We start from the raw sequence: 23,994 nt of genomic DNA, 5'->3' as shown, positions 1-23,994 counted from the left end.
TAATAGCGTTTTGTGATCTTAAACTATTCAAAATATGAGGTTTGTTATTTTGATAATAATAGGTAATTGAATTTTATATAATATTGTAAAAGGAAATAATTAATTTTGAAGAATTAGGGCGAAAACTAGTATAGATAGTTTTCGCTCTTGTTCAACAACCACACGCGATTCCTCAGCATAGCCCTTCTGTAGCGGGAGGTCACATTCTGTGATGCATCTACGCGCCACATCTATACTCACATATCCATACCTGTACGCACTATATCTACGAGAGATTCTTTTTCAATCGCCCCAGCCCAAAAAGTCAATGTTCTGGGATTGGCTTCATACTTTGGTAAATTGTTCTCCTATATGATAGTAATAAATCCCTAAAATATAAACTCATTAAAAAAATATTTGTAGAAAGTAGAGGGGGTTGAAGTTTTAACGTTAAGGGTAACATTGTCATTTTCAAATCTGTATAACTATGACAAAAGTTAATGGATTTTAATTTATCCATAATGAATTTTATTGCATTTTTCACGTACTTTTCAAAAATGTATACGAAATTAAAAAAATAAATTTTTAACCCCTTTTTTTTCAAAATCAACCCTTATTTTTCGATTTTCACCCCTTCGGGTATTTTTTTTTTTTTTTTATTTTCATTGGAAAGCTGAGGTTTTTTCCCATGAGCTATGTAAATATGAAAATGGGACAACAATAATTTTGTGAGTAACAGAATATTAAAGTAGGCGGTGCCGATAAAGGTGCCGTTAAGGGTAACATTGTAATTTTCAAATCTGTATAACTATGACAAAAGTTAATGAATTTTAATTTATCTATAGTGAATTTTATTGCATTTTTCACGTACTTTTCAAAAATGTATACAAAATTTAAAAAAAAAAAATTTTGACCCCCTTTTTTTCAAAATCAACCCTTATTTTTCGATTTTCACCCCTTCGGGAATTTTTTTTTGTTTTTTTTTATTTTCATTGGAAAGCTGAGGTTTTTTCCCATGAGCTATGTAAATATGAAAATGGGACAACAATAATTTTGTGAGAAACATAATATTAAATTAGGCGGTGCCTATCTAAATCCTCAAAGATGATCTCCAGGTACACCCCTTATTGGCACCGCCTACTTTAATATTCTGTTACTCACAAAATTATTGTTGTCCCATTTTCATATTTACATAGCTCATGGGAAAAATCCTCAGCTTTCCAATGAAAATAAAAAAAAAAAAAAAAAATACCCGAAGGGGTGAAAATCGAAAAATAAGGGTTGATTTTGAAAAAAAGGGGTTAAAATTTTTTTTTTTTAATTTTGTATACATTTTTGAAAAGTACGTGAAAAATGCAATAAAATTCATTATAGATAAATTAAAATCCATTAACTTTTGTCATAGTTAAACGGATTTGAAAATGACAATGTTACCCTTAACGTCAAAACTTCAACCCCCTCTACTTTCTACAAATATTTTTTTTAATGAGTTTATATTTTAGGGATTTATTACTATCATATAGGAGAACAATTTACCAAAGTATGAAGCCAATCCCAGAACATTGACTTTTTGGGCTGGGGCGATTGAAAAAGAATCTCTCCTATATACATTGTTTGCTCGCGTCGAGTCATAGCATGCAGGCAGAGTTATGCATATATACAGATATAGACACATGTAATGATATATATGAGTCAATGCTTCAATATAATATTAGAAATAATTATAATTTTAGATTATCAATTTTGAAAGATTGAGAGTAAAGCTTTGTTTACTATCATTTTTACTACTTATTATATGGCTATATAAATGAAATATATTTTAATATATTTTTAAAATTTTTGTTACTGGGATGTAACAATAATAACAATAATACTAATTAATTAAATAATTAATATACGTTAATTCTAAGTTTAGTTGATCTTTAATCAATTCAGATTATTTGATCAGGTGATTGACCGTGATGACCTCGTATGACGCCATATGCATGTGTCTACAGAGTGCGAAAAATATGCTACACTGTGTCGGTCTTCTACTCTTAGTCTTTGTAGAAGCGAACGACTTTAAATGGTCACGTACTGTGGTGACAGTCTTGACCTCTTATGAACTTTAATTGCCGTATTGGTTTATACTGCACTTCTTAATTTCGTATTAATTTTAGGTTTAATATAATAATGCAATAACAATTATACCATACAATAGGTTATACAATATTATGCATTTTACACAATATTATACCACACTAAGATAATATAATTTATACTATCATTATTACCAGATATTTTAAATAATGATTTTGAAAAAGATTTTGTGAACGTAACATACCGAATTCCGTAATGTAAACGGAGTGAGACTCACAAAACGAGTCAAACTAATTATAAGCGCTATGGATGGTCTCAGTTTAAGATGTAAACGATTATAAACTTTGTTTTTACTGTGGCTTGTATCATGCGACGATCCGAGACTGCATAAGATTGCATAAGATAACGTAAAAATGCCGAATACGTAGAAAACTGCACTTGATGTTAGTCCGAGCCGTAAACGGAAGAAGATATTTAAATATTATGCAAATAAAAAGAATAATAATTTTTGTAGCACTTCAGCCGAAAAAATGAAGGATGTGAATTATGATGACTTCGAAATTAATGATGGCCATAATAATGTTATTTTTAATTTTCAAAATGTGTTTAACTTTTTATCTAAGTGTTTCAATTGTAAAAAATGCAACGAGGATGTAAAATTTAGTCGTATGTGTGAACGTGGACTTTCTTTTAAATTAATTCTCACGTGCAAGTGCAAAAAAGCAACGCGGTGTCTTGACGAGCCCAAAAGTGAATACTGCGTACGAAATTAATCGTAGATTCATGTTGAAAGAGATTAATTGTTTGGGTCCTTATTCATGTTATCTATAGAGTGGTGTGAGTATGCCAGTATGTCTCGTTCCTCGACAATTCTGAGAATCGGTCGTGATTTTCCGAGAAAATTCGATGAATTTCGGAGAAAAGCGAGTTGGCTGATGAGCGGTTTGGAATCGGGGATCGCGGGGAGGTGTTTAAGTTTTGAAATAGTATATTATAGCATATATTATAGTATAGCAAAGCTTCGCTTCGCCTACAGCTCGTCCCAAAAAAAACACTTTTTCAAAAATCTGCAAATATTAACACAAGTTACGAACGATACTTTTCATGACAAGGTGCAAAAAAACGCACTTTTTAGCACGGCGTGCTAAAAAAGTGCCTCTTTTTTGCACCGCGTTATGAAAATAATAAAAGTACATTTCTGGAGTCTCCCTATCTTATTGCTCATTATTCTGCAGAAGTCACGCCATCCCTATGTACATCACCGATGACTCATAGGTAAAGTTTATATTCATTCAATAAGATACATTTTTTTAAGTAAAGGGTTTTAGGAAAATATTATTAATTAATGGAATATTAAAGTATTGTCTTTTTTATATTCGGTTAACTAATAAAGAAGTGTTCATTAGTTGCTATCTTGATGGGTGAACTTATAATTATCACATGAGGACGCGAGCAAGACCGAAGACCTTAGATCTATCGACCATTGATATTTGTGCTACTCAAGATAATCTGAAGAAAAATAATAGAGAAGGACGCTATAAATGTTGGGCGAGAATAAACTCTTTTTATTCTTTACTATTGTGACAAATCGTCAATTTACCTGGCTGTGCTTTTTCCGGTTTCAAACCGATCATCAGCAGAGATCATCTGTGATCGTTTGAAACAAACAGCTGCTGCTCATCTAGAGCAGCTACCCGCACGAATAATTCGAAGCGAACTTGAAAATGTACCTGTTCACATTCTCAGTCAGCTGCCGGAAAGACATAATTTGGCCAAATCTATGAGAAAATATCGGCGTAGAGATTTACCTTCAAATCCAAAATCTTTGGCGGAGTTAAACGATATTCCGGAACGTTTTTCAAATACATTATCGGGGGAGAAGTTCCTTATACACGATTATGACGTTAATGAAATAAAAATCCTTGTTTTTGCTACGCGGCGGAACCTAGAATTTCTTGCGAAAAGTAAAACTTGGTTCTTGGATGGCACATTTAAAGTTCGTTTAAATAAAAAATTGTGTAGTAATTGTTTTTCCGTATAATTTTTTTTAATAACCTTAATTCTTAATTTGTAAAATTGCAGGTGTCTCCTACAATTTTCAAGCAAGTCTTCACTGTAATGGGAATGGTTAAAAAAATCCCACGATTGAACCCGAATATGTTATTACATATTTCCTTTGGTTTTTGCTCTCCTTTCATCAAAAGAAACCGCGCAATATACCATGGTTTTTACGGCTATTGACAGAGCAGCTGCGGAATACGGAATTGGAAACTGTAAGCCACAGAGGATTATGGGAGACTTCGAGAAGGGCATCATAAATGCCTGCGAAGAGATTTATCCTGGAATTCATTATTCTGGTTGTTTTTTCCACTTCTGCCAGTACATTTTTCGAAAAGTTCAAGGGGTAGGACTGCAGCAGCAGTACAATGATGCTGCTGATAGAAATATAAAACTTTGGTCTCATATACTCATGGCACTGGCATTTGTACCAGAAGAAGACTTCCGGGTGACCTTGCAAACAGTAGAGGAGGATATACCAGAAGATCTTCTTCCTATTGTTGATTACCTGAGAGAGTTTTACGTCATTGGGCGACCAGGTGCTGGTCGAAGAAGGGCCATACCACCCAGATATCCTATACGATTGTGGAACCACTATAGGTCTGTACAAGAAAGCCAGCATAAGACGAATAACTCCAGTGAAGGATGGCACAACCGTTTCCGTCTTCTAATGGGAAAAAATCACCCAGACTTATATTCGGCTTTACAAGAATTTCAGAAAGAACAGGCTGATACAGAAGGCATGATAGCCGAATTGAGTCTGGGGAAAGCAGTAAAAGCTGCTCCCAAGAAGAAATGGATAGAAGCCCAAATTCGCCTGCGGTCACTTGTGCTACAATACGAAGATGACCATTAACGAATAGACAGGCAAGCGCCAAGACACGTCAGTGGCGTGACCGACTATGTGAATTTTTTCTCTTTTTTTAATTACTCGAATTAAAAAAACGCCCTTTTGGAAATAACATATTTTTTGGGAAAAAATGACAGCTTTCGAACTAAAATATTTTCAAAAAAATAAAAAGGGTCGTAAGTTGAAAAAAATGAATTTTTAGTTTAATTTTTCAAAAAGGGGTTAAATTTGATTTTTATTAAAAAATTTTTATCATCAAAAAGTAGGTTAAAAAACTAAAAATAAAAATTGGAATGAGATTTTTGTGTACATACAAAAGGAAAAAAGTTACAGATGATCGAAAAAGTGGATTTTCATCAAAAATGAAATAATTCAGCCCCTTCCACATCCCACAGTTTTTTAATAAACTTAAAAATATTCCAGGTCTAAAGTCCTAGCCAATCAGGTAACAATTCCTGAAAATCTTAGCCCGATCCAAGGAACTTCATTTTTGGACCTGTGAGACCTAAGGAATATTGCCTAATATGCATGTTGTTATGGAGGGATTTGTGCTAATACTATGCGTACGTATTAGTGTGCGTAGAATTCTACTGAGTAAGCCGAAACGAAAAGCCCAGCCAAGATATCTCCTCACTTCTCGCAACCAACAAACTGCAAAAATTATACCTCCTTTTTCTAGTCTTCTTGCACAAAAATATAAACTAAAATTCTAATATACTTATGTTTCAAAATTTCACTTAAGGGAAGGTTACCGTTCTCGATGGAAATCAGTGAGTTGACCTGCAGCTTCTGCGGCGCGCACTTGCACCAACTACTTTCTCCTGGTAGACAGTTTTTATGTTGAGTTTTGTCATCCATGGAATATGTATGGAGAAAAGTTGACCAAAAAGCCTTTTTCAATTCATCTACTGAATCAGGGTGCCTTCTGATAGCTACACCGTAATATAATGTGAGGTATTTAATCAGCTTGTTGGTCAACATGCCTTTGCCTTTCCCTCCAATCCCAATTGTAAACAGCGCTTTTACCAGTACGGATCAGGATAAAAATAAATTATTAACGCGAAAGGGTGTATTCCCTTATGAGTATTTAGATTCGCGGAGTAAGCTTGATGAGACTGAATTACCTCCCAAAGAGAAGTTTTACAGTACTCTTTACGATGCCGACATTTCTGATGAAGAGTATGAGCATGCGCAGCGTGTATGGTCCGAGTTTGATTGTCAAAATCTCAATGATTATGTACACTTGTACATGAAAACTGATATCTTATTGCTTGCGGATGTTTTTGAGAATTTCCGAGAACAATGTATTAAAGCGTACGGATTAGATCCAGCACACTATTATACAACCCCAGGTATCAGAGGTGGCATTAGTCAATGTTGCAACCGCTATGCCAAAGCGAATAATCCTTATATGGAGAAATTCGATGAAAACGAAGATACAAGTTATATAATATACTTCGATGCCAACAATTTGTATGGCTGGGCAATGGCACAAGCGCTCCCATATGGTGGTTTCAAATGGGTTGACAACATTGATGAATCCTTTGACTTTAATGTACCTGACGACGTTTCAGTCGGGTACATTTTGGAAGTCGACTTGGAGTATCCTAAAGACATCCACGATACTCATAAAGATATGCCATTTTTGCGCTGAAAATGCAAAACTACCTTTATCGAAGCAAGAGAAATTATTAACTACTCTCCTGCCCAAAGAAAAATATGTCATTCACTATCGAACGCTAAAGCAAGTTCTTGCAAACAGTGTTAAGCTTGTTAAAATCCACTGTGTCTTACAGTTTAAGCAATTACCTTGACTTAAAGCCTACATCGATTATAACACAATAATGCGAACCAACGCCAAAAATGAGTTTGAGAAAAATCTGTTCAAGCTCATGAACAACACGGTGTATGGTAAGACGATGGAAAATGTCCGTAAGCATGTCGATGTGAAGCTTGTCACCAAATGGTTTGGCCACTACGGAGCCGAAGCTCTCATCGCATTCAAACTCGAACACAGTATAACATTAGATCGCGGATACACAATGTCGAAACTGTGAAACAGTTGAAGGTAGCCCTAAGTCCACAAGACGATAAACGGTACTTGTAACCGGGAAGTACCGACACTCTACCGTGGGGTCACTATGCGATCCCAAATCTCGATGATTTGTGAATAGTTGATAAGTTCGAGAAAAAATGTCGGGAAATGTAAAGGCTGTGATAAAAGAAATAAATAGAACAATTGTATTTTAATTTCATATGTTTTACATTTAAAAATTCCTTCATTATAACATTGATTCAACGTTGATTCAACATTGATTCAACATTGATTCAACATTGATTCAACATTGATTCAACATTGATTCAACATTGATTCAACATTGATTCAACATTGATTCAACATTGATTCAACATTGATTCAACATTGATTCAACATTGATTCAACATTGATTCAACATTGATTCAACATTGATTCAACATTGATTCAACATTGATTCAACATTGATTCAACATTGATTCAACATTGATTCAACATTGATTCAACATTGATTCAACATTGATTCAACATTGATTCAACATTGATTCAACATTGATATAATTTTAATAATAATAATAATGCAGGGTAATGTCAATGACCCATGTTGAATTCAAGGGTTAAAAGAAAGAATTTTATTTCGAAATAGAGTTTACTGAATGTTTCGCAATTATAAAAGAGCAATAGGTATATAATTCGTTATACCGGGGATGCTGACGCATGAAATTCCATGGCGATAGCGCGGATCTTGGACTTGCTGTCGGAAATAAAGCGAGTCCAAGACAATTGGAATTTAAAAATAAAAAAAAGATTAATTTAATATTAATAAATTAATTGTTAAGTTACGACGTTACAAACCACTGTGGAATTCCGTTTATCGTCCCCGAAAAACTCAAAGCTCTTGAGCTCATCATGGATCATACATAGAGATATAAAGGCATGGCATAGAAACGGTAGCGGATTGCTGTATTGTTCTCGCATAGGTGTTAAGGAGTCGCTTATACATTCATCTTGAACACCAAGATCCGCGCTACAATGTATGTCGCGGTACAGACTCCTATCCCTAGTTAAATTAATAAATTAATATTTTAATTATTTCTCGCATAATTTAATCGTACTAATAACAAATTACGCACTCTGTTTTTCCCCTATTTATTTATTATTATTATTTTTTTTTTTTTATATTTTTATTTTTGTTTTTTTTAATATTATTATTTTTTTTTTCTTTTTTTTAACTTTAGTATTTTTTAATTTTGTAATGTACCGAATATATACGTATCAACATAGTTTAATAACTCTTGATTTACTTTTAGTCAGTCAATTCCTTAGCGAGGATATATATATATAAAAATTTCTTTTAACTATTCGCATGGTTAGTATTTTAAGCAAGTTACGCTGGTTGTAGTTTTTGAGGTGGCAGCACGACTTTTATTCGCTGGGCTGCTGATGGCATAATTGTTTCAGTATCTTCTGATGCTTGTAGTGCTTTGACCTCCCCTGAGGTAGAAGTACTAGGTGTCTCCAGTGACCCCACGTCCATCATTGATGTTGAAGGTTCCTGATTTGGTTTAGAGTTGTATGAGGTTGAATTCCGAACTTCAATATTGACATGGTCCTGCAAGGATGTTGGATTGCAACCTCTAGGATTTTGTGGCGATGAATAGGTTTCATTTAATTCGGTCCGAAAATTAGATCCAATTTTTGGTTGTTTTTGTTTTGGCCTAACGACTGTTGAGATAGTATAGGCCCCATTTGAGATTGGTTTTCTGCATAAATACAGTATGATGCAGATGATGATTGCAGTCAGTCCTCCGTACGAACCGTAGGTTAGGGTTGTTTGTTTATCCTTAAGATGACGTTGAACTGCGAATGCTTGTAACTCCTGTTCTAATTCGTCTAGAGTTTTTGAATTGGAGTCAAAACTGGACATTTTTGAATGAGGGTTACTCATTTCATTTCGTTGATTTTCCAATGCAAGGGCAAAATCAGCGTGCGTTGATATAAGAGGTGATATTTCCAAGAGGTCTAAGTGTACCTCTGCTCCGTAGATTAACTCTGATTGACCTTTTTGTGCAGGATTGGCAGGGATGGTGACATCTTGGGTGTGGATAGAGCATCCAGGTGCTAATTTCATGATTCCTACACCTGTCAGGTTATGCTCTACTGGATTCATAGAGTGACAGAAGATAGTGATGATTTCCGGCCTTGCAAAGGAATAGAGCCAGGAGGCCAATGTTCTTAATGGTCTCCAGTAAGAGTTTTGGGTTGAGGTTATCCTGATTGGGCAGGATCTCATATCTTCTATGGTGGGTTTGATTAAAAGTTTTGGTTCGCATGCTGGTCTTTCATGGAGATCATAAATGGGTACACCTTCTAAACAAGCGTTGTAAGCAGCTGTTGTTCTACAGCTTTTCCATTCTTCTTCACTAAGGAAAAGATAGGTCCTTTTGGCGTCATCCATAACAAGATAATCATGCTCTGAACTCACATATGCTCTCTGGAGTCCGCTCCCCAATTTTTGAATGGTAGGGAGTGGATGGATCTTGAATGCCTGATAGCGATAGTTTTCTAATAATGGAATATCGATGAGGATTTTTATATTATCGAATTCGCACCAAATGGAAGTCGTCGCTATCCTGATTAGCTCGTCGATGTTGATCTTGGGACCACGTAGTGGAAAACGAACATCTGTCAGGTTGTCTTGAATATCGCGTAGGAATGGCTCCAATTGTTCGGAAGAGATGATTCCGAGATGTAATAAGCCTCGTCTAGCATCATGTACTGCGTCCAACATAGTGGATGTAATTTGAACGTGATGATCCAATCCAAGTTTTATTCCGGTGAGGATAGAAAACACCATATCTCTTCGTGATAATTCTTCTTGCATAGGTACAAAAGTGTCGAATCTAGATGATAGATTTTGTAGGTCTTGTTCAATTTGCCCTATTCGGATGTCATGGCGCTGATACTGCGTGTGAAGAGTATCTAATTGAGATCGGACAATGTGCGTCTGCTTCCCGACAAGATGTGAAAGATTGGCTTGGGCATCGTTAAGGTCTCTTATTTCGGCATCATAGCGCTCTCCGTCGTCATAATTGAGAACGCCGGCTACAGGCCCTGCAATTTTGCCCAAGAATCCGAGCAGTGGTACACTTCGCCGGATTCTTAATTGAGATGATAGTTTTTGGGGAAATCTAGAATTAGTGTTTTGTAGTTCTAGGATTTGAATTTGGAACTGATTTTGTAGCTCTGCGACCACTTCCCATTATTATGATCTTAACCTTAGAAGGCCGAGCCTTCAGATCATACCGCTCCTTGGATCGTTCTTTTGCTTGGATCAATCTTTGGGCAGCCAAGTTCTGAAGCTCGTGCAATCTAACTATTAAATCTCTCAGATATACACCGTAAGTTTCCAATTCAGGGCCTTGCGGAAACGAACTCGGTATACGGGCCATTCGACCAAAAACTAACTCGTATGGCGTAAAGTTAGTTGCCTCATGGACTGACGTGTTATAATTGAACATCGCAAACGGAAGTAAACGATCCCAATCGTCAAAATCGTTTGCATAATGTTTGATATAATCCGTGAGCTCAATGTGGCTTCTTTCCAAAGCTCCGTTAGTTTGAGGGCGGTAACCTGAAGTTGTGATTTGTTTAGTACCGAAAATTCGTTCTAACTTCCGCATCAGAGAATTAATGAAACTTCCCCCTCTATCTGTAAGCACACAACGTGGTGCTCCATACAGAGAGAAAAGATTCGTTGCTACAGCTTGTGTAATGGTCGTAGTTTTAATGTCGGGGATAGCCACTGCGATACAATACTTTGTTAAATTATCCTGCATCGTGAGGATATAACGATTCCCATTAGGGGTTGTTCTTAATTTCCCTACAGTGTCTAAGGACACTTTGTCGAAAGGAATCGCTGGAGTGTCTGTTATTAGCATAGGTTCCCGAGTTCGGGCCCTAACTAGTTTATTTTCGAGGCAACTTTTGCATCCTCGAACAAACTGTGTGACCTCGTCTCGCATCCTATTCCAATAATAACGCTCACGGATACGTCGGTAGGTTTTCGTTATGCCTTTATGGCCCCCGATAAGGCTGCCATGAAATTCGGCAATAATTTTTGGGCGTAGGTTCTCAGCAGGAACTTCAATTTTTCCGTGACAAAGAGTGATTTTGATATCACCACCGCGGAATACTCCTGCTAAGATGTCCGCCATGGTGTTTTGAGGCAAATTTCCTAGCAAGTCTCCAGAATTGGCGATACGGCAATGTATTTGGTTGTCAAGAATTAAAGCGTGTTTTAAGTTTTTTAGACCTAATGTAACGTCATTCCAGTCAAGTTCGTCGAAATGTCGTTTTTTAACTACAATAGAATGAACTCGATATTTGCCACAGAGGGTGACGTGTACTTGACATTTTTATAGTTTACTGTCTCGTATATCTTGTACGTCAATCTTTTCTGTAGCAATGAGAAGTTTAGAAATAGAATCAACTGGCTCACAATCTTCAGCTATGAAATGCGCATAATTGTCTCTCTTGAAGGTCAATGGCTCTGCCCATTGATGGAGGATATTTTCGACTTTAGCGTTGTCTTTGTCAGCGATAGGAATTTCTATAGGTTCAGGTGAAGATGACGAAGAGGATTCTATGTCGGAAATCCTAATGTCTATTGAGGATCGAACTCGCGGCACAGAGTGTTCTTGAGATGGTAAATCGTTCACTGTGGATTGTAGTCGGCGAGGCACAATATTTGGTTTCCGTTTATTTTCGTCTGGTTTGGTTACATCTTCCTTTCGAAACCGGGTAAATGGGGTTGACTGTGCTCCTGGGGCTGTTGAAGACCCTGGGGTGAAAACTGGAAAATTGGCACTATTTTCTTCGATGACTTCTGGTAATTCTTGAAATCGTACAACACTTCGCGTTTCCCGAGACAAGGGATGGCTCGTCATGGGAGTATCTTTCAAAGTTTCAGATGTTGAGGGAACAATGGTGGAAGGTATTGCCTGAGTGTCGAGTTCCTGTTCCGGTGATCTTGCATTTCCCCGATTTTTATTGAAGCTTTCCAAAAATTTGTTAACTCGTTCTGCAAAAACATCGTCATTGGTTTCTTCGCATGGATCCATAGCTTTTAATTGCTCAAGATATTCTTCATCGTTTTCTCCTTCCGATACATAGGCTCTACTTCTTTGGGTTTTGTTCATAAATTCATTATCCCACATTAGAGTTTGATCGTAGATATAAGATTGGGTTGCTCCTGCATTTACTGAAGGTTCGACTAGTTGAGACGATTGATTGCATGAAACGTTTGGAATCGTTGACTCACGTTCAACCTCGGTATCAGAAAAGGATTCGGAGCTTTCTTCGCTGTCAACTGGCCTGGGAGGTCCTACGACGACCACTGGTTCCGAGGGTGTTTCTTAGACATGTTCCTCATCTGAAGAGTCAGAGGAGCTGGAGTCTGAGGCTAGTTCAAGCATCGCGCCTTCTCTTGCCAAACGATCAGCATTTTCGTTTCCGTCGACTCCATTATGACCAGGTACGTGTTCCCAAATAACGTCTGTCTTTTTCATTGCCTTAAGTAGTCGCTCATATGCACTTTTATTTTTCACTGGCTTATTCTCATTTGTTTTCCAGCCATTTTGCTGCCATTTTGGAAGCCATTCCTGGACTCCTTGGACGAGGGACTTCGAGTCGGATTTAATCTTGAGATGTTGGAATCCGGCTCTTTTTGCCTGCTTGATGGCTGCTACAGCTGCTTCGATTTCAGAGGCATTGTTGGTCTGCCGACCTCCATATCGCTTGGAGATGTTAAGTGGATTGTGTGGTCCAAACCACACACCAATTCCAGCACGTGCACGGACTCCTCCGTTGTCGCAACAAGCGCCATCTACGTAAACGTCGATGTATGGAATCAGTGGATTGGGAATGGCAGGTTGAGAAGTTGACGGAATGTTCTCCTCTGGAGATGATTTTCTCGATGTTATATGCGGGGGAACACTAGGGAAAACACTATGATCAGCGCGGAAAACGGGAGCTTCAGATGTCTCTTCATTTTCGCTTTCTGATGCGGGTTCGTCGGAAGAAGATGATTGATTTTCTTCGGGTAGAGCTTTTTCTTGAATTTCCAACTTTCTTTTTCTTAGCCGTTTTGCAATGCTACTGATGTTGGGATCAACATCCTTCGTTCCTGTAGGGGGAACGTAAGTGTCTTCGTCTCCTTGTTCCTTTAATTTAGTAGATCCTGGAGGTCTTCCTCGAGGTCTGGCAGCAGGTGGATTTGTTGCTGCTGATGTTCCAGGGACAGAAAAATTATCTGCACTTGCACGTACGGATTTTGATTTTATTACAGGTCGTGATTCTGTCGCTAGAGTTGGTTTTTTCGTGGATCCTGTGGATTTTGTTGCTCGAGATGTCGCCGGTGGAGGTGGTGGTTGTCTCGCTCCCCATGGTGGTCTCGTCAGCTTTGAAGATGGCGGATTATCCCTCTTTTCTCTTGTAGGATTAGGAATCGGATTAAATCGTGGAGCAGGTGTTTTCGTGTGAAGGCTCTGTGATCTTGTCAGGAGTCTTTGGGGTGCACTTGATTGAGAGGATCCGGTATTGTCTTGATTGTTTCCCGAATTCACTCGCGCACTTTCACTACTTTTTGCTTGAGTATCTGTTTGTGTAATAGGCAGGGCACGTAGTGGGGGTGAACTATTTTGAGGTTCAATACTAGGTTCACTTTGTTTATCCTGACTAGATTCCTCAGATGAATCGGTCCATTCTGATTCGGGGGATTCTACGTCCTTCTTTTCAGGGTCATTAGCGTTAACAGGATGGTTTGACAGGGCCTCAACAATTCTACTAATTTTGCCTGGTTTATACTCAAATTTATAGCGATATCCGCGAAGTTTCAACCGCCATTTTTGGAGCCGAGTACCTGGATTTTCGACATCATTCATCCAATGAACCGGTTCGCAATCGCATGACAGGACAAATTCTGGGCCGTATAAATAGGGTCGAAAGTGTTCCAAGGAATACAAAACGGCTAGGCACTCTTTTTCTTCCTTGAGGTAATTTTGTTAAGCGGCATTTAAAACCTTGGAATAGTATGCGACGGGAAGATCGATTCCGTCTACCTCCTGAGTTAACATCGAACCAATGCCATGCTGAGAAGCATCAGTCGTAAGTTTAAACGGTTTTTCGAAGTCGGGGTACTGCAGGATGGGTTTTCGACATAGATATTTTCTAAGATCTTTAAAGCTTTGTTGTTGTGCGTCCTCCCATTTCCAGTCAGCAGTTTTCTTTAACAAATCGGATAATGGCTTCGCTACTTTGGCATAGTCTTTAATAAAACGCCTATAGTATCCTGAAAGTCAAGAAAACTACGAACTTCTTTTTGAGTTTTTGGTACCGGAAATTGCTTTATAGCCAGAATTTTGGCAGGATTTGGTTTTACTCCATCCTTGCCGACAATATGGCCAAGGTAGGCCACTTCCTTTTTCAGGAATTCGCATTTGTCGGGTTGGAGTTTCAGATTTGCAGCTCTAAGTCTACTAAATAGTCTTTGAGCACGCCTATCGTGTTCCTCGAGGGTATCCGAATATATAATGATATCGTCAAAGTACACAAAGGCTTCCGAATCAAGCATTCCACCCACAACATTATTTAAGAGACGCTGGAAGGTTGGGGGAGCGTTTTTTATTCCCATGGGCATTCGCTTATATTCGAAATGCCCATTTCGAGAGGAAAAAGCTGTTTTATGTCGGTCATCGGGGTGGGTTTTGACTTGATGGAATCCGCTGGCAAGGTCGAAAACTGTAAAGAACCTCGCAGTTCCAAGCTTGTCAAAAGTTCCTGAGATGTTAGGAAGTGGAAAAGCATCCCCTATGACCTTCTCATTCAATGCTCTGTAGTCAATAACTACCCTCCACTTTCTTTTACCAGAAGCGTCAAGTTTCTTAGGTACAATAAGTAAAGGGGAATTATATGGGGAGCTAGAATGTCCAATGATGCCGCTATTGAACTGTTTGGTTAATTGTTCATCAATTTGTTCTAGGGCTTCATTCGGAGATCGGTATTGCTTTTTGTGAATGACCTTATCGTCGGTGGTAGGGATTCTATGTTGGATTAAGTGAGTGCAACTTAGTTGCTCTCCGTTAAGGTGAAAAATGTCAGCAAAATCTTCAGCCCAATTAAGGACATACATCTTTTCTTCCCAATTTAAATGAGATAAGAAAAGAGCGTCCTTAACCTTTTGGATTCGTTCAGAATACGAATTTGCTTGTGGGGTAGGATTTTCAGGTTCGGAGTCATATTCTTCATCCCCTAGTGATTCACAAAAATCAAAAGGAATTCTTGAGGAGCCAATTCCAAGTCGATGTCATTTTCAGTGGTGTTAATTGCCATTTCGTGACAAACTCCGTCTTTACTATTTACTGCTGCTGCACCTAGATATACTCCCTCAGGTGTTTTAATTCGAGGAAGGTACCCTTGATGTAATTCAGGGTTGGTGACATCAATAGCAATAGGATTTCTAGTCCGCGCCTGAATCCGAAAAACCCTTTTGAAAGGTTTAATGAAGGGTTTTAAGTTCTCTCTTTCCGTCAGTGATTCCTTATCCACAAAAGGGATAGGGGTCACTGGATGAGAGATAGTGACCAGGGTGTTGTGCCAAAACGAGAGCGTGGCTTTCTCTAGTCGTAGGTAGGGTCGCCCCAGAATTCCATGCGTGGAAAGAGGAAAACTGTTCCTTACCACGTGGAATTCGACAGGAGAATCTTTTATAGTGATATTAATGGTGCTAAGCGTCTTTACCGTGTGATTTGTGATACCCCTCATCTCAACACGCTTGCTCGGGTCAAGCGTGAGATCGGGCTTCAGAGCACATAATTTGATCAAGTTGGTATCAGATCCTGGGTCAACAAGAAGGTTGATATTTGGGATTCGGAATTCAGGTGCAGCAAGTCGGACTACTGGGGAGTCCTGGACCTGTCCTCCTGCTCGTAAGACTTTATGGAGTTGTCCGCAAACTGGACTGATCGTTGACGCTGTGGGATTGGGCTCGGTGTTGCGTCGGAACGCCGGGCCGGGTTGAAGTTTAAATTTCCTTGAGGACCAGGAGAGGCAGCTCTAGGAGGAGTGCTGCTAGTTTTGTAATTGTTTTCTTGTCTTTGGTAACCCGAAGACGATTGTGGTGGAGATTGATATTGAGGGTTAGAAATAGGAGGATAAGGGGTAGGGTTTTGTAGCACCGGGGGTGGCGGGTACATCATTGACGGAATTTGTGGTGGGAATGCGGCATCATTGATCGATAAAAGGTTGCCAATTGTTCTGGGGTGAATTGAAGAACTTCATTGGTTGGATTCCGTGAGGTTTTAGGAGGGTTTGACTCCTTATCACTTCCTACTTTGCGCTTATCAGAGGTTAAAGAATTTGGGTTTCTTTCGACCTGATGAGAGTACGGACTAGGAGGACGGGGATGCTCTTCGGAGCGAGAAATATGATAGGAGGAGCCCCGAGATGTATATTTGTGCCGCTCTTCTGCGCGAAGGGCATGCTCAAATGCTTCTTCGAGGTTTGTCGGATTTCGCGTATCTACAAATGTAGACATATCCTCGGGGAGGCCTCTAATGAACGCTTCTAAAACACAGTCGATTATCGGCCACATCATAATCTCACTTTCCGGGGTGTTCTGTACTCGGCAGCTCCACCATCTATTTTTCGGTACTGTAAGTTGTACTTTGTTTCAAGGGCATGCCTAGCTCCGCTCAGCAGCCGTTGCAATCTGTCGTGATAATCACTAACAGTTTCTGTTTGTTTTAGACGGATGTTAATTATATTTTCTAAATACCATTGGTATTTTTTGGAGGAAGCAAAACGTTTTTTTAGATGTTTAACTAAGTCGTTAATTCCCTCGAATTGTTTATCTCGGACACTTTCTCTAGCCGCGCCCTTTAATTTGCTAAGTACCGCACGAATAAAGCCTGGTTCAGTAGCATCTGTCACGAACACACCCCCATTTGCCACGTCTTGTAAAAATTCCTTAAGAGGCGGATTTCGCCCGTCAAAGAATGGAATATGATATGTGCATTGCTGCAATGTCATACATTCCAAGACCGATGTCATTGCGGCTGTGGTGTCAGGATTAGCGTTCGGAGCAGGAAGTGTCAAATTGGGATTTAACCCGTTACTAGAGCACGCACCGAGCGTATGATCAGGCATCTTGTTAATGTGATAGGTAACACGAGAATCGAAAATGTTAATTGTTGAAAAGGAGTGAAAATATTTATTTTCACCACCGGGGAATATTCCTGATAACGAGAGTAAATTTTACGCGAGCTCGAAATGGAGTAGCAGTGACGAAGCGCAATTAAGCCAAATAAAAATAAAATAAAAATTAAAATATAATTAAAATAAGCTAAAGTGAAATCGGAACAATAGTACACGGGTTATTGACCGAGGGGCGCGACTCTCAAGAGCTGTTCAAGACGCGACCTGCTTCGGTTGAGTGTCGAAAACGAAATGACAATTCTACCGTTTGGTCTTCGCACTATTCTTGCGACCGGTGCACTAGCGTTTGGAAGTGGGGGTCCCGCACTCGGTAGTGGTGGGGTTAGGGCGTTGTAGGTCATAATTTAACTTCGAGGTATTTATTACACGAATACCTGCTTAAAGCCCAATTTTTATTACAATATAAAAATCACTCACGGTATAATGTACTTCGGTCCAAGGTTGCGAGTCTTATGGTTTTGATGGTCCACAACTATGTTATTTATTATACAGAACAATGAATTCAGTGTGAGGAGGAAGAAATTTCGCAACTCCCCCTTCTTCCGAAAATTCCTTCAGATTGTGAAAATTTCAGTCCAGTGTTACAATTTCGAAACTATCTTTTGTCAAGATTGAATTTTGTGGTGGGGTTATAATCTCTACGTCGTTGTCCACAATTTTTGTCACAGGAAAATTCATAGTTTCAATTTTTCGGATTTTAAGTTCTTGCGAATTTTCCTCTAAAATGAGATCTACAGATTTGACAAGATTCAACGGGGTATTTTGTAATTCCTTTTTATTTAAAATTTCTGGTGGCGATATTAAAAGGCTCTTGTTATACCTTACCAAATATCTCATGTTAACAAAATTAAATAAAGAATCAATTTGTTTCGTATGTCACAGTGGCGTCACTATCATAACCAAGAACCTCGTTAATTGCACTATCAAAGATTATTTCAAGGTCATCGTCTATGATTAGTGGATTTAGATTTACCAAGGGTGTGGGTATATTCCTTGAGGGTCCTGGGACAGGATATTCCTCATTGATTCTCAAGGTTCGATTGTTTCTCTCCTCCGCAATAGCAACCTGTCGGATGGCCAAAGCGTCCTCAATTGCAAGGTCTATAATTTCAAATTCCGGTTCTGGTACCGGTAAAATTGGAGGGAGGCGGGCACGGGTTTTACACGACAAATTGGCGTATGACGTATTGGAGGATTTATGAGGTTATAATAAATTCTAGAAGTTGGGTTTTTCACGAGCTTGTATTGGAGCGTTCCGGGTAGAATTTTATTTTCACAGGAGCGAAAAATTCCTGATCTTTTCCCTCGTTTAGTTTTTGCTTTTGAGGCTCCAGGTTTTGGCGATTTGGACGACATCGAAATTTTTTTTTTTTTATGAGGATTTTTAATTTCAATTTTCAGTCTCTGCACCCCTTACATTATATCAATTATAACGGCCTCAAGCAACGTTCAACGTTCCATAACTAGGGCTCTGTACTAAAAGCTGCGCAGACTAGTGTAAAGAATTAGGAAAGATAAACGGTGAAGCTTTCTTTCCTAATTCAATTTTCCTTTTTGAGAAAATCACTTAGATGCAGCAAGAAAACTTTCCAGACCCAGTAGTTAGTACTTGCCACGGCGAGGAAGAGTCACTAGCCTTGAAAATAGAGTACTCCTAACGAAGAATCTATTTTTAAGGCTTACGTGTCTCGACACAATGGACTTGGTGAAAATCTGTCATTGAACTTAAGGTAAGAAAGGATGGAATTGTCGTAAGGAAATTTTACAATTAATCGGGGAGAAGAAAAGAATCTCTGGCACCCCTGTATCCAATAAAACCTATCCCCAGATTCACTTGACTCGAGAAAAATTGACTGACCACTTGGAATGTGATTGGAATGTCATTTACCGGAAGTGTTACTGTTCCTAAAATTTCAACGTATTCACCTTTAATGCAACTTCCGTCGGGTATGGAGTGGATAGCACAATCGGATGCGAGGAATGTTTCGCAAATATAATTATGTTTGTGCTCAATGTCAACCGGAAATTGGTAAATAAAATTTTTTAATTTACTAGACGTAATATTAACAAGGGATCCTATTAAAGGATCAATTTGGATTGTCATAATTTTACTGAAAGGAACTTCCTTTAATAAAAACCACTCTATGACTTTCCAAAGGGTCGATTCTTGTTACTCTTAGAGCCCGTTTCGTGGTACTAGTAAGAATATCGGCTGACCTAAATAGAGTCAGAGAGGTATTTTTTAATTCTTCTCCATTAATTATGCCTCCTTTTACAAGCGGAAATTTCGGGTTATAAGAAACGAAATAATGTAATTTTTCCATGTGAGCAAAATGATATTAATTTAGTGGTTGACGAGGATGGAAACGTGAGAAGCGCGAAATAAGACCTGTGTCGCGGGCTCCTTCGAAACCTAAGATGCCTGGGTAGGCTGGCGAATTTTCCAACTGATACCCACCAACACAAAAGAAATCAATTTCTTTTCCATTGACAAGTAAAGAAGCCACGCCCACAATTTTTAAATCCGTATTACAAATTCGGTGAATACCAATTGTTCTAGGTGGATAGAAAGGGTAATCTAAAACATAATTCATAATATAATTATATCTCACATTGGTGTCAACTAGAATTTCATACGGCGATAAGACGAGTCGTTCATATATTTCTACGACATGGGGAAGCCGCTCTTGCAAATTGATATTGCGGAAAGAGAGTGACATATCGTGTTACAACCACTACAGAAATTACTCAATTTGACTTACCTGCGGCACGCAGTGCTTTTGCGCGCTTAATTTCCGTTTCTGCTTTCTGCAGCAGATTTTCAAAATGTTGGGAAAATTCTTCCCAAGAATTTAGAATGGGTTCATCAAACCCATGACCGACAGGAAAAGGAGAAAAAGGACGAATTGGCTGAGAGACGACTTCAAGATTTTTTCGGAATTATTAATGTCAACGAAATTTTCCTGAATAGCCTTGGCCTTAGTTCGGCCGCCCCTTTTTCGATATCTAGAAGGCATTGAGTGCCAACAACAATTAATTATAAAAAATTCTAGGACTAAAATTTCAGAACCCCACAATGATTTCTGGAGCCACCACCACAACTCAGAGATTATGTCATCATCGCTATGCAAGAGCCAAAGAATCTCCTTATTATAGCAGCGTCATCACATACTATCACTAGGTAGAATTGTAGTCCAGAAAATAGGAAATGCTTTTAGATAGAAATTTGAATTGCAGGAAAACCCTTTACAGAATTTCTCGAGCCACCACTGTGCTTCAGAGATTATGTCATCATCGCTATGCGAGAGCCAAAAAATCTCTTTGTCACAATAGTGTCATCAGATACTATTCTGTTTAGGATTCAGTGCTGAATTTAGTATTGAATTTAGAAAGATAAGGTTACAAAAATTCAAAAGTTTATGAAAGGACACAATAGAAAATTAGAAATAGTAATTTTTTAAAGGATAGAACAGAAAAAGTTCATAGTAGAAAAATACTGTAAGAAAAATTCAAGTTTTATCCTGATAACACGCGTTACAAAAATAACGTGTTAATTGTCACCAGGTAACGTGGCGGCAGTAGCAACGAAAAGGAAAAACCCCACCGCTGCCACCATCAGTTGTTACGAACCGAAGAAATTCTTAGTTTTTATAATTAATCATTCAGAACAATTAATTAAATAAACCATGGGCTTTTGAGATTGCCCGAATTTCAGCAGTCCTCGGAGGACCAACTGCCAAGATCCGAAGATCTTGTTTATTCTGTGAGACCGATTTATTCCCTGTTGCTGAGATTTTTAGAAATTAAAAATCTACCTCGTTGACTTGAATTATAGAATTTTCAAAAAGGATAAAGAAAAGGAGAAAAGTAAAGAGAAAAATAGTTAAGTTTAAGTCACAGTTTATTACATTAAATTAAAACAAATACAAAAGAGAAAATTCGCCTCTCTCACGCAATCTCGGTGGAAGGAGGATTTAAAAGGATAAGGTATCAGTCGAAAGGTTCGAAAGGTTCGATACAACCTTACCTTATCGTAGTCTTAAACTACCGTCTGCACACTTGTAGACGGGCGTAATCACTTCTTACAAACTTCACTTCAAATATTGTCTTTGTTAATTATGCTAGATTTTTCTTGGGACCGTCGCATCGAAAACGGACGCGGGCTCTACACGATTCCGGCCGGTGTCACCACAAAATTATTATCACTGCAAAAAGATCCATTTTGACGATAATATTTTAATTCGACACGATTCCAAGCGGCCCCGTGGACTACGGGTATATAGAATTTTAGTTTACGTCCGACCAACAATTCTTGGGTAAGCACGCAAGAAAAGTTGTGTCCCTTTTACCGGACGGGCCCGTCTGGATTTTTAATCGATATGTCGCGACTAATCTTCGCGATCGCCGAAACCGAACTGAACGTCGAATTATGGGCTGGAAACGCCTTATAGGTATGCTTATGGAAAATAAGTGGGAAAGTTTTGCTGAATTTGAAAAATTGATTCATTGGTGGAAGAAGCTCAGGTCAAAGACTTGTGTTGCTACGCTAATTTTGTCGATTCTGCATTTGAGAGACAATTGCTCAATGCAGTTATATAGAAAATTAAATTCCGAAATAAAACAGTTTTGTTTTATTCTTAAAACAATGTTAATTTATAATTTTGTTGAATTTTATAGATTGTGAATTTATTGGAAAATGAGTTTTCCTTTAGAGGGAAATTCCAATGGTCACACAATATAAAATAATATGCCATTATAATCTCGTTGCAATTCCGGTATTGGGTTGAAATGATTTTGATTTTAATTCATTCCCAAAATTGGTCCGGAATTGATAAGTTGAAATGAAAATAAATAAACGCATGTGCTTTGATTCCAATAGCACATGTAGCGTAGCTTTTAGACCTGAGAGGAAAGTAGGGAGGAACTATGGTCAAGAGAATAAGAATGTAGAGGTGAGGTTGGATATGGCATACAGTGTAGCCGTCTCCAGTCCATGTTGGTATTGGTTCTCGTAGCCTATGTCTTACACGAGCGCGAGAGAGCCAACGTCCAATTTCATTGCGACAGCCATTAAATAGAAAAAGACGCGTAATGGTAGTGAATCTAAGAGAGAACGTCATACGGCTGAGTGAGAGCGCAATCGTAACGAGGCGAGGTTGAGAGAGAAAGATTCGCAAGTAAAAAGAATCTTGTTTCTCTCTCGCGCAACTCCCAGGGATGCGCGGGGAGCCTTCACTGAACGCGTTCAGTGGGACCCCCACTCATTGGTGTGAAAAATTATAGTATAATAATCTTTGTATTCATTCCGTCATTCATTCACATTTTCTTAGTACTTGAATTTTCTCATTATTATTAGATTATATATACATATATATCTTTACTTTGATAATTAGGGTTCTCGACGGTTTCTACCTGAAATTTTTGTTGTCAAAACAGCTTTTGGTTGAGGGTTCATAAGATGGTCGATGACCTTTTAAATACTGTAATGAAAGGGGTCGCTAAAACCGTATATGACCATGAAAATTTTTTTTGACGACCCATTTTCCCGCAACCACCCCCTTGCACCTACTCACGGGGGTTGGAGTTTCAAAAAAAAAAATCGAGTAGTGTGTCAATTCCAATGTTTTTTGGGTCGCTTAATCCGAAAAATACCACTAAAAACAAAAAAATCGAGTAGTGTGTCAATTCCAATGTTTTTTGGGTCGCTTAATCCGAAAAATACCACTAAAAACAAATCCTTAACCCCCTATAACCCCCTGAGAAGGGGTTGGAATTTCAATTTTTACAAAAAGTCGAGTACGGTATCTATTCCTATGTTTTTTTGGTCGCTGAAATCAAAAAACACCAACAAAAACACATTCTTTACCCTTTTAACCCCCTACAACCCCTGGAGGGGGTTGGAATTTCATTTTTCATGAAAAGTCGAGTACGGTGTCTAATCTTATGTTTTTTGGGTCGCTGAAACCAAAAAACATCACCAACAATAAAGTTTTCTAGAAAGTTACCTATGATTACACAAATACGCAGCTACAAAGTCTTAAGGAAATTTATTTTTCTACACTTAGCGCCGTGAAAAATGATATTCCAACCCCCTCCCAGGGGTTCTAGCGGGTTAAGGGGGTAAAGAATTTGTTTTTGGTGGTGTTTTTTGATTTCAGCGCCCCAAGAAACGTAGGATTAGACACCGAACTTGACTTTTTGTGAAATTTAAAATTTTAACCCCCTCCCAGAGGCTTGTACGGGGTTAAGGAAAGAAAGGATTTGTTTTCAATGGTGTTTTTGGGATGAAGCGACCCAAAAAAACATTGGAATAGACACCATACTCAATTTTTTTTAAATTTGAAACTCCAACCCCCGTGAGTAGGTGCAAGGGGTGGTTGCGGGAAAATGGGTCGTCAAAAAAATTGTTAATGGTCATATTCGGTTTCAGCGACCCCAAAAACATAGGAATATGGGGTTGTGTTTTTTGGGACCTGAATTTTTTTTTGTGCCTGTGTTATTATTGGAGCAATATATGATCGTAATCGTGAACTTCTGAGGAAAACGAATATGTCAAAATAAATTAAACAGTGTTTATATTTAAAAATTTTATAATTTTTTTGAAAAACTCATTATGCGTCATAAAATAATATTGTCATTAAGCCCGAGAACGTCATACAGGCCCCCGCTGTAATTGACTTACTCGAGGTCTGAGCCCGGGACAGGCCGATAGAGTGAG

At 38.4% G+C, this 23,994-nt stretch overlaps 2 protein-coding genes across 2 annotated transcripts in view; both read right to left on the bottom strand.

Annotated features, from left to right (window-relative positions):
- Nucleotides 1-23,994, bottom strand: part of LOC127277674 (leucine-rich repeat LGI family member 3-like) — a 380,758-nt gene that overhangs the window by 118,772 nt on the left and 237,992 nt on the right. The gene's annotated exons all lie outside the window — the stretch shown is intronic.
- On the bottom strand, nt 8,309-8,944 carry LOC127277672 (uncharacterized). Its single transcript, XM_051298971.1, has 2 exons — nt 8,528-8,944; nt 8,309-8,490 (listed from the first exon to the last, which is right to left on the bottom strand). Exons 1-2 carry the CDS (start codon nt 8,926-8,928, stop codon nt 8,427-8,429), a joined length of 465 nt encoding a protein of 154 aa, XP_051154928.1. The 5' UTR covers nt 8,929-8,944; the 3' UTR covers nt 8,309-8,426.

The sequence above is a fragment of the Leptopilina boulardi genome, unplaced genomic scaffold (genome assembly GCF_019393585.1).
Source record: "Leptopilina boulardi isolate dan_hultmark-lab unplaced genomic scaffold, ZJU_Lbou_2.1 LbouV2_173, whole genome shotgun sequence".
Lineage (NCBI taxonomy): Eukaryota > Metazoa > Arthropoda > Insecta > Hymenoptera > Figitidae > Leptopilina > Leptopilina boulardi.
Note: the sequence above shows the minus strand (reverse complement) of the source record. Positions and strands in the feature narration are given on the sequence as shown.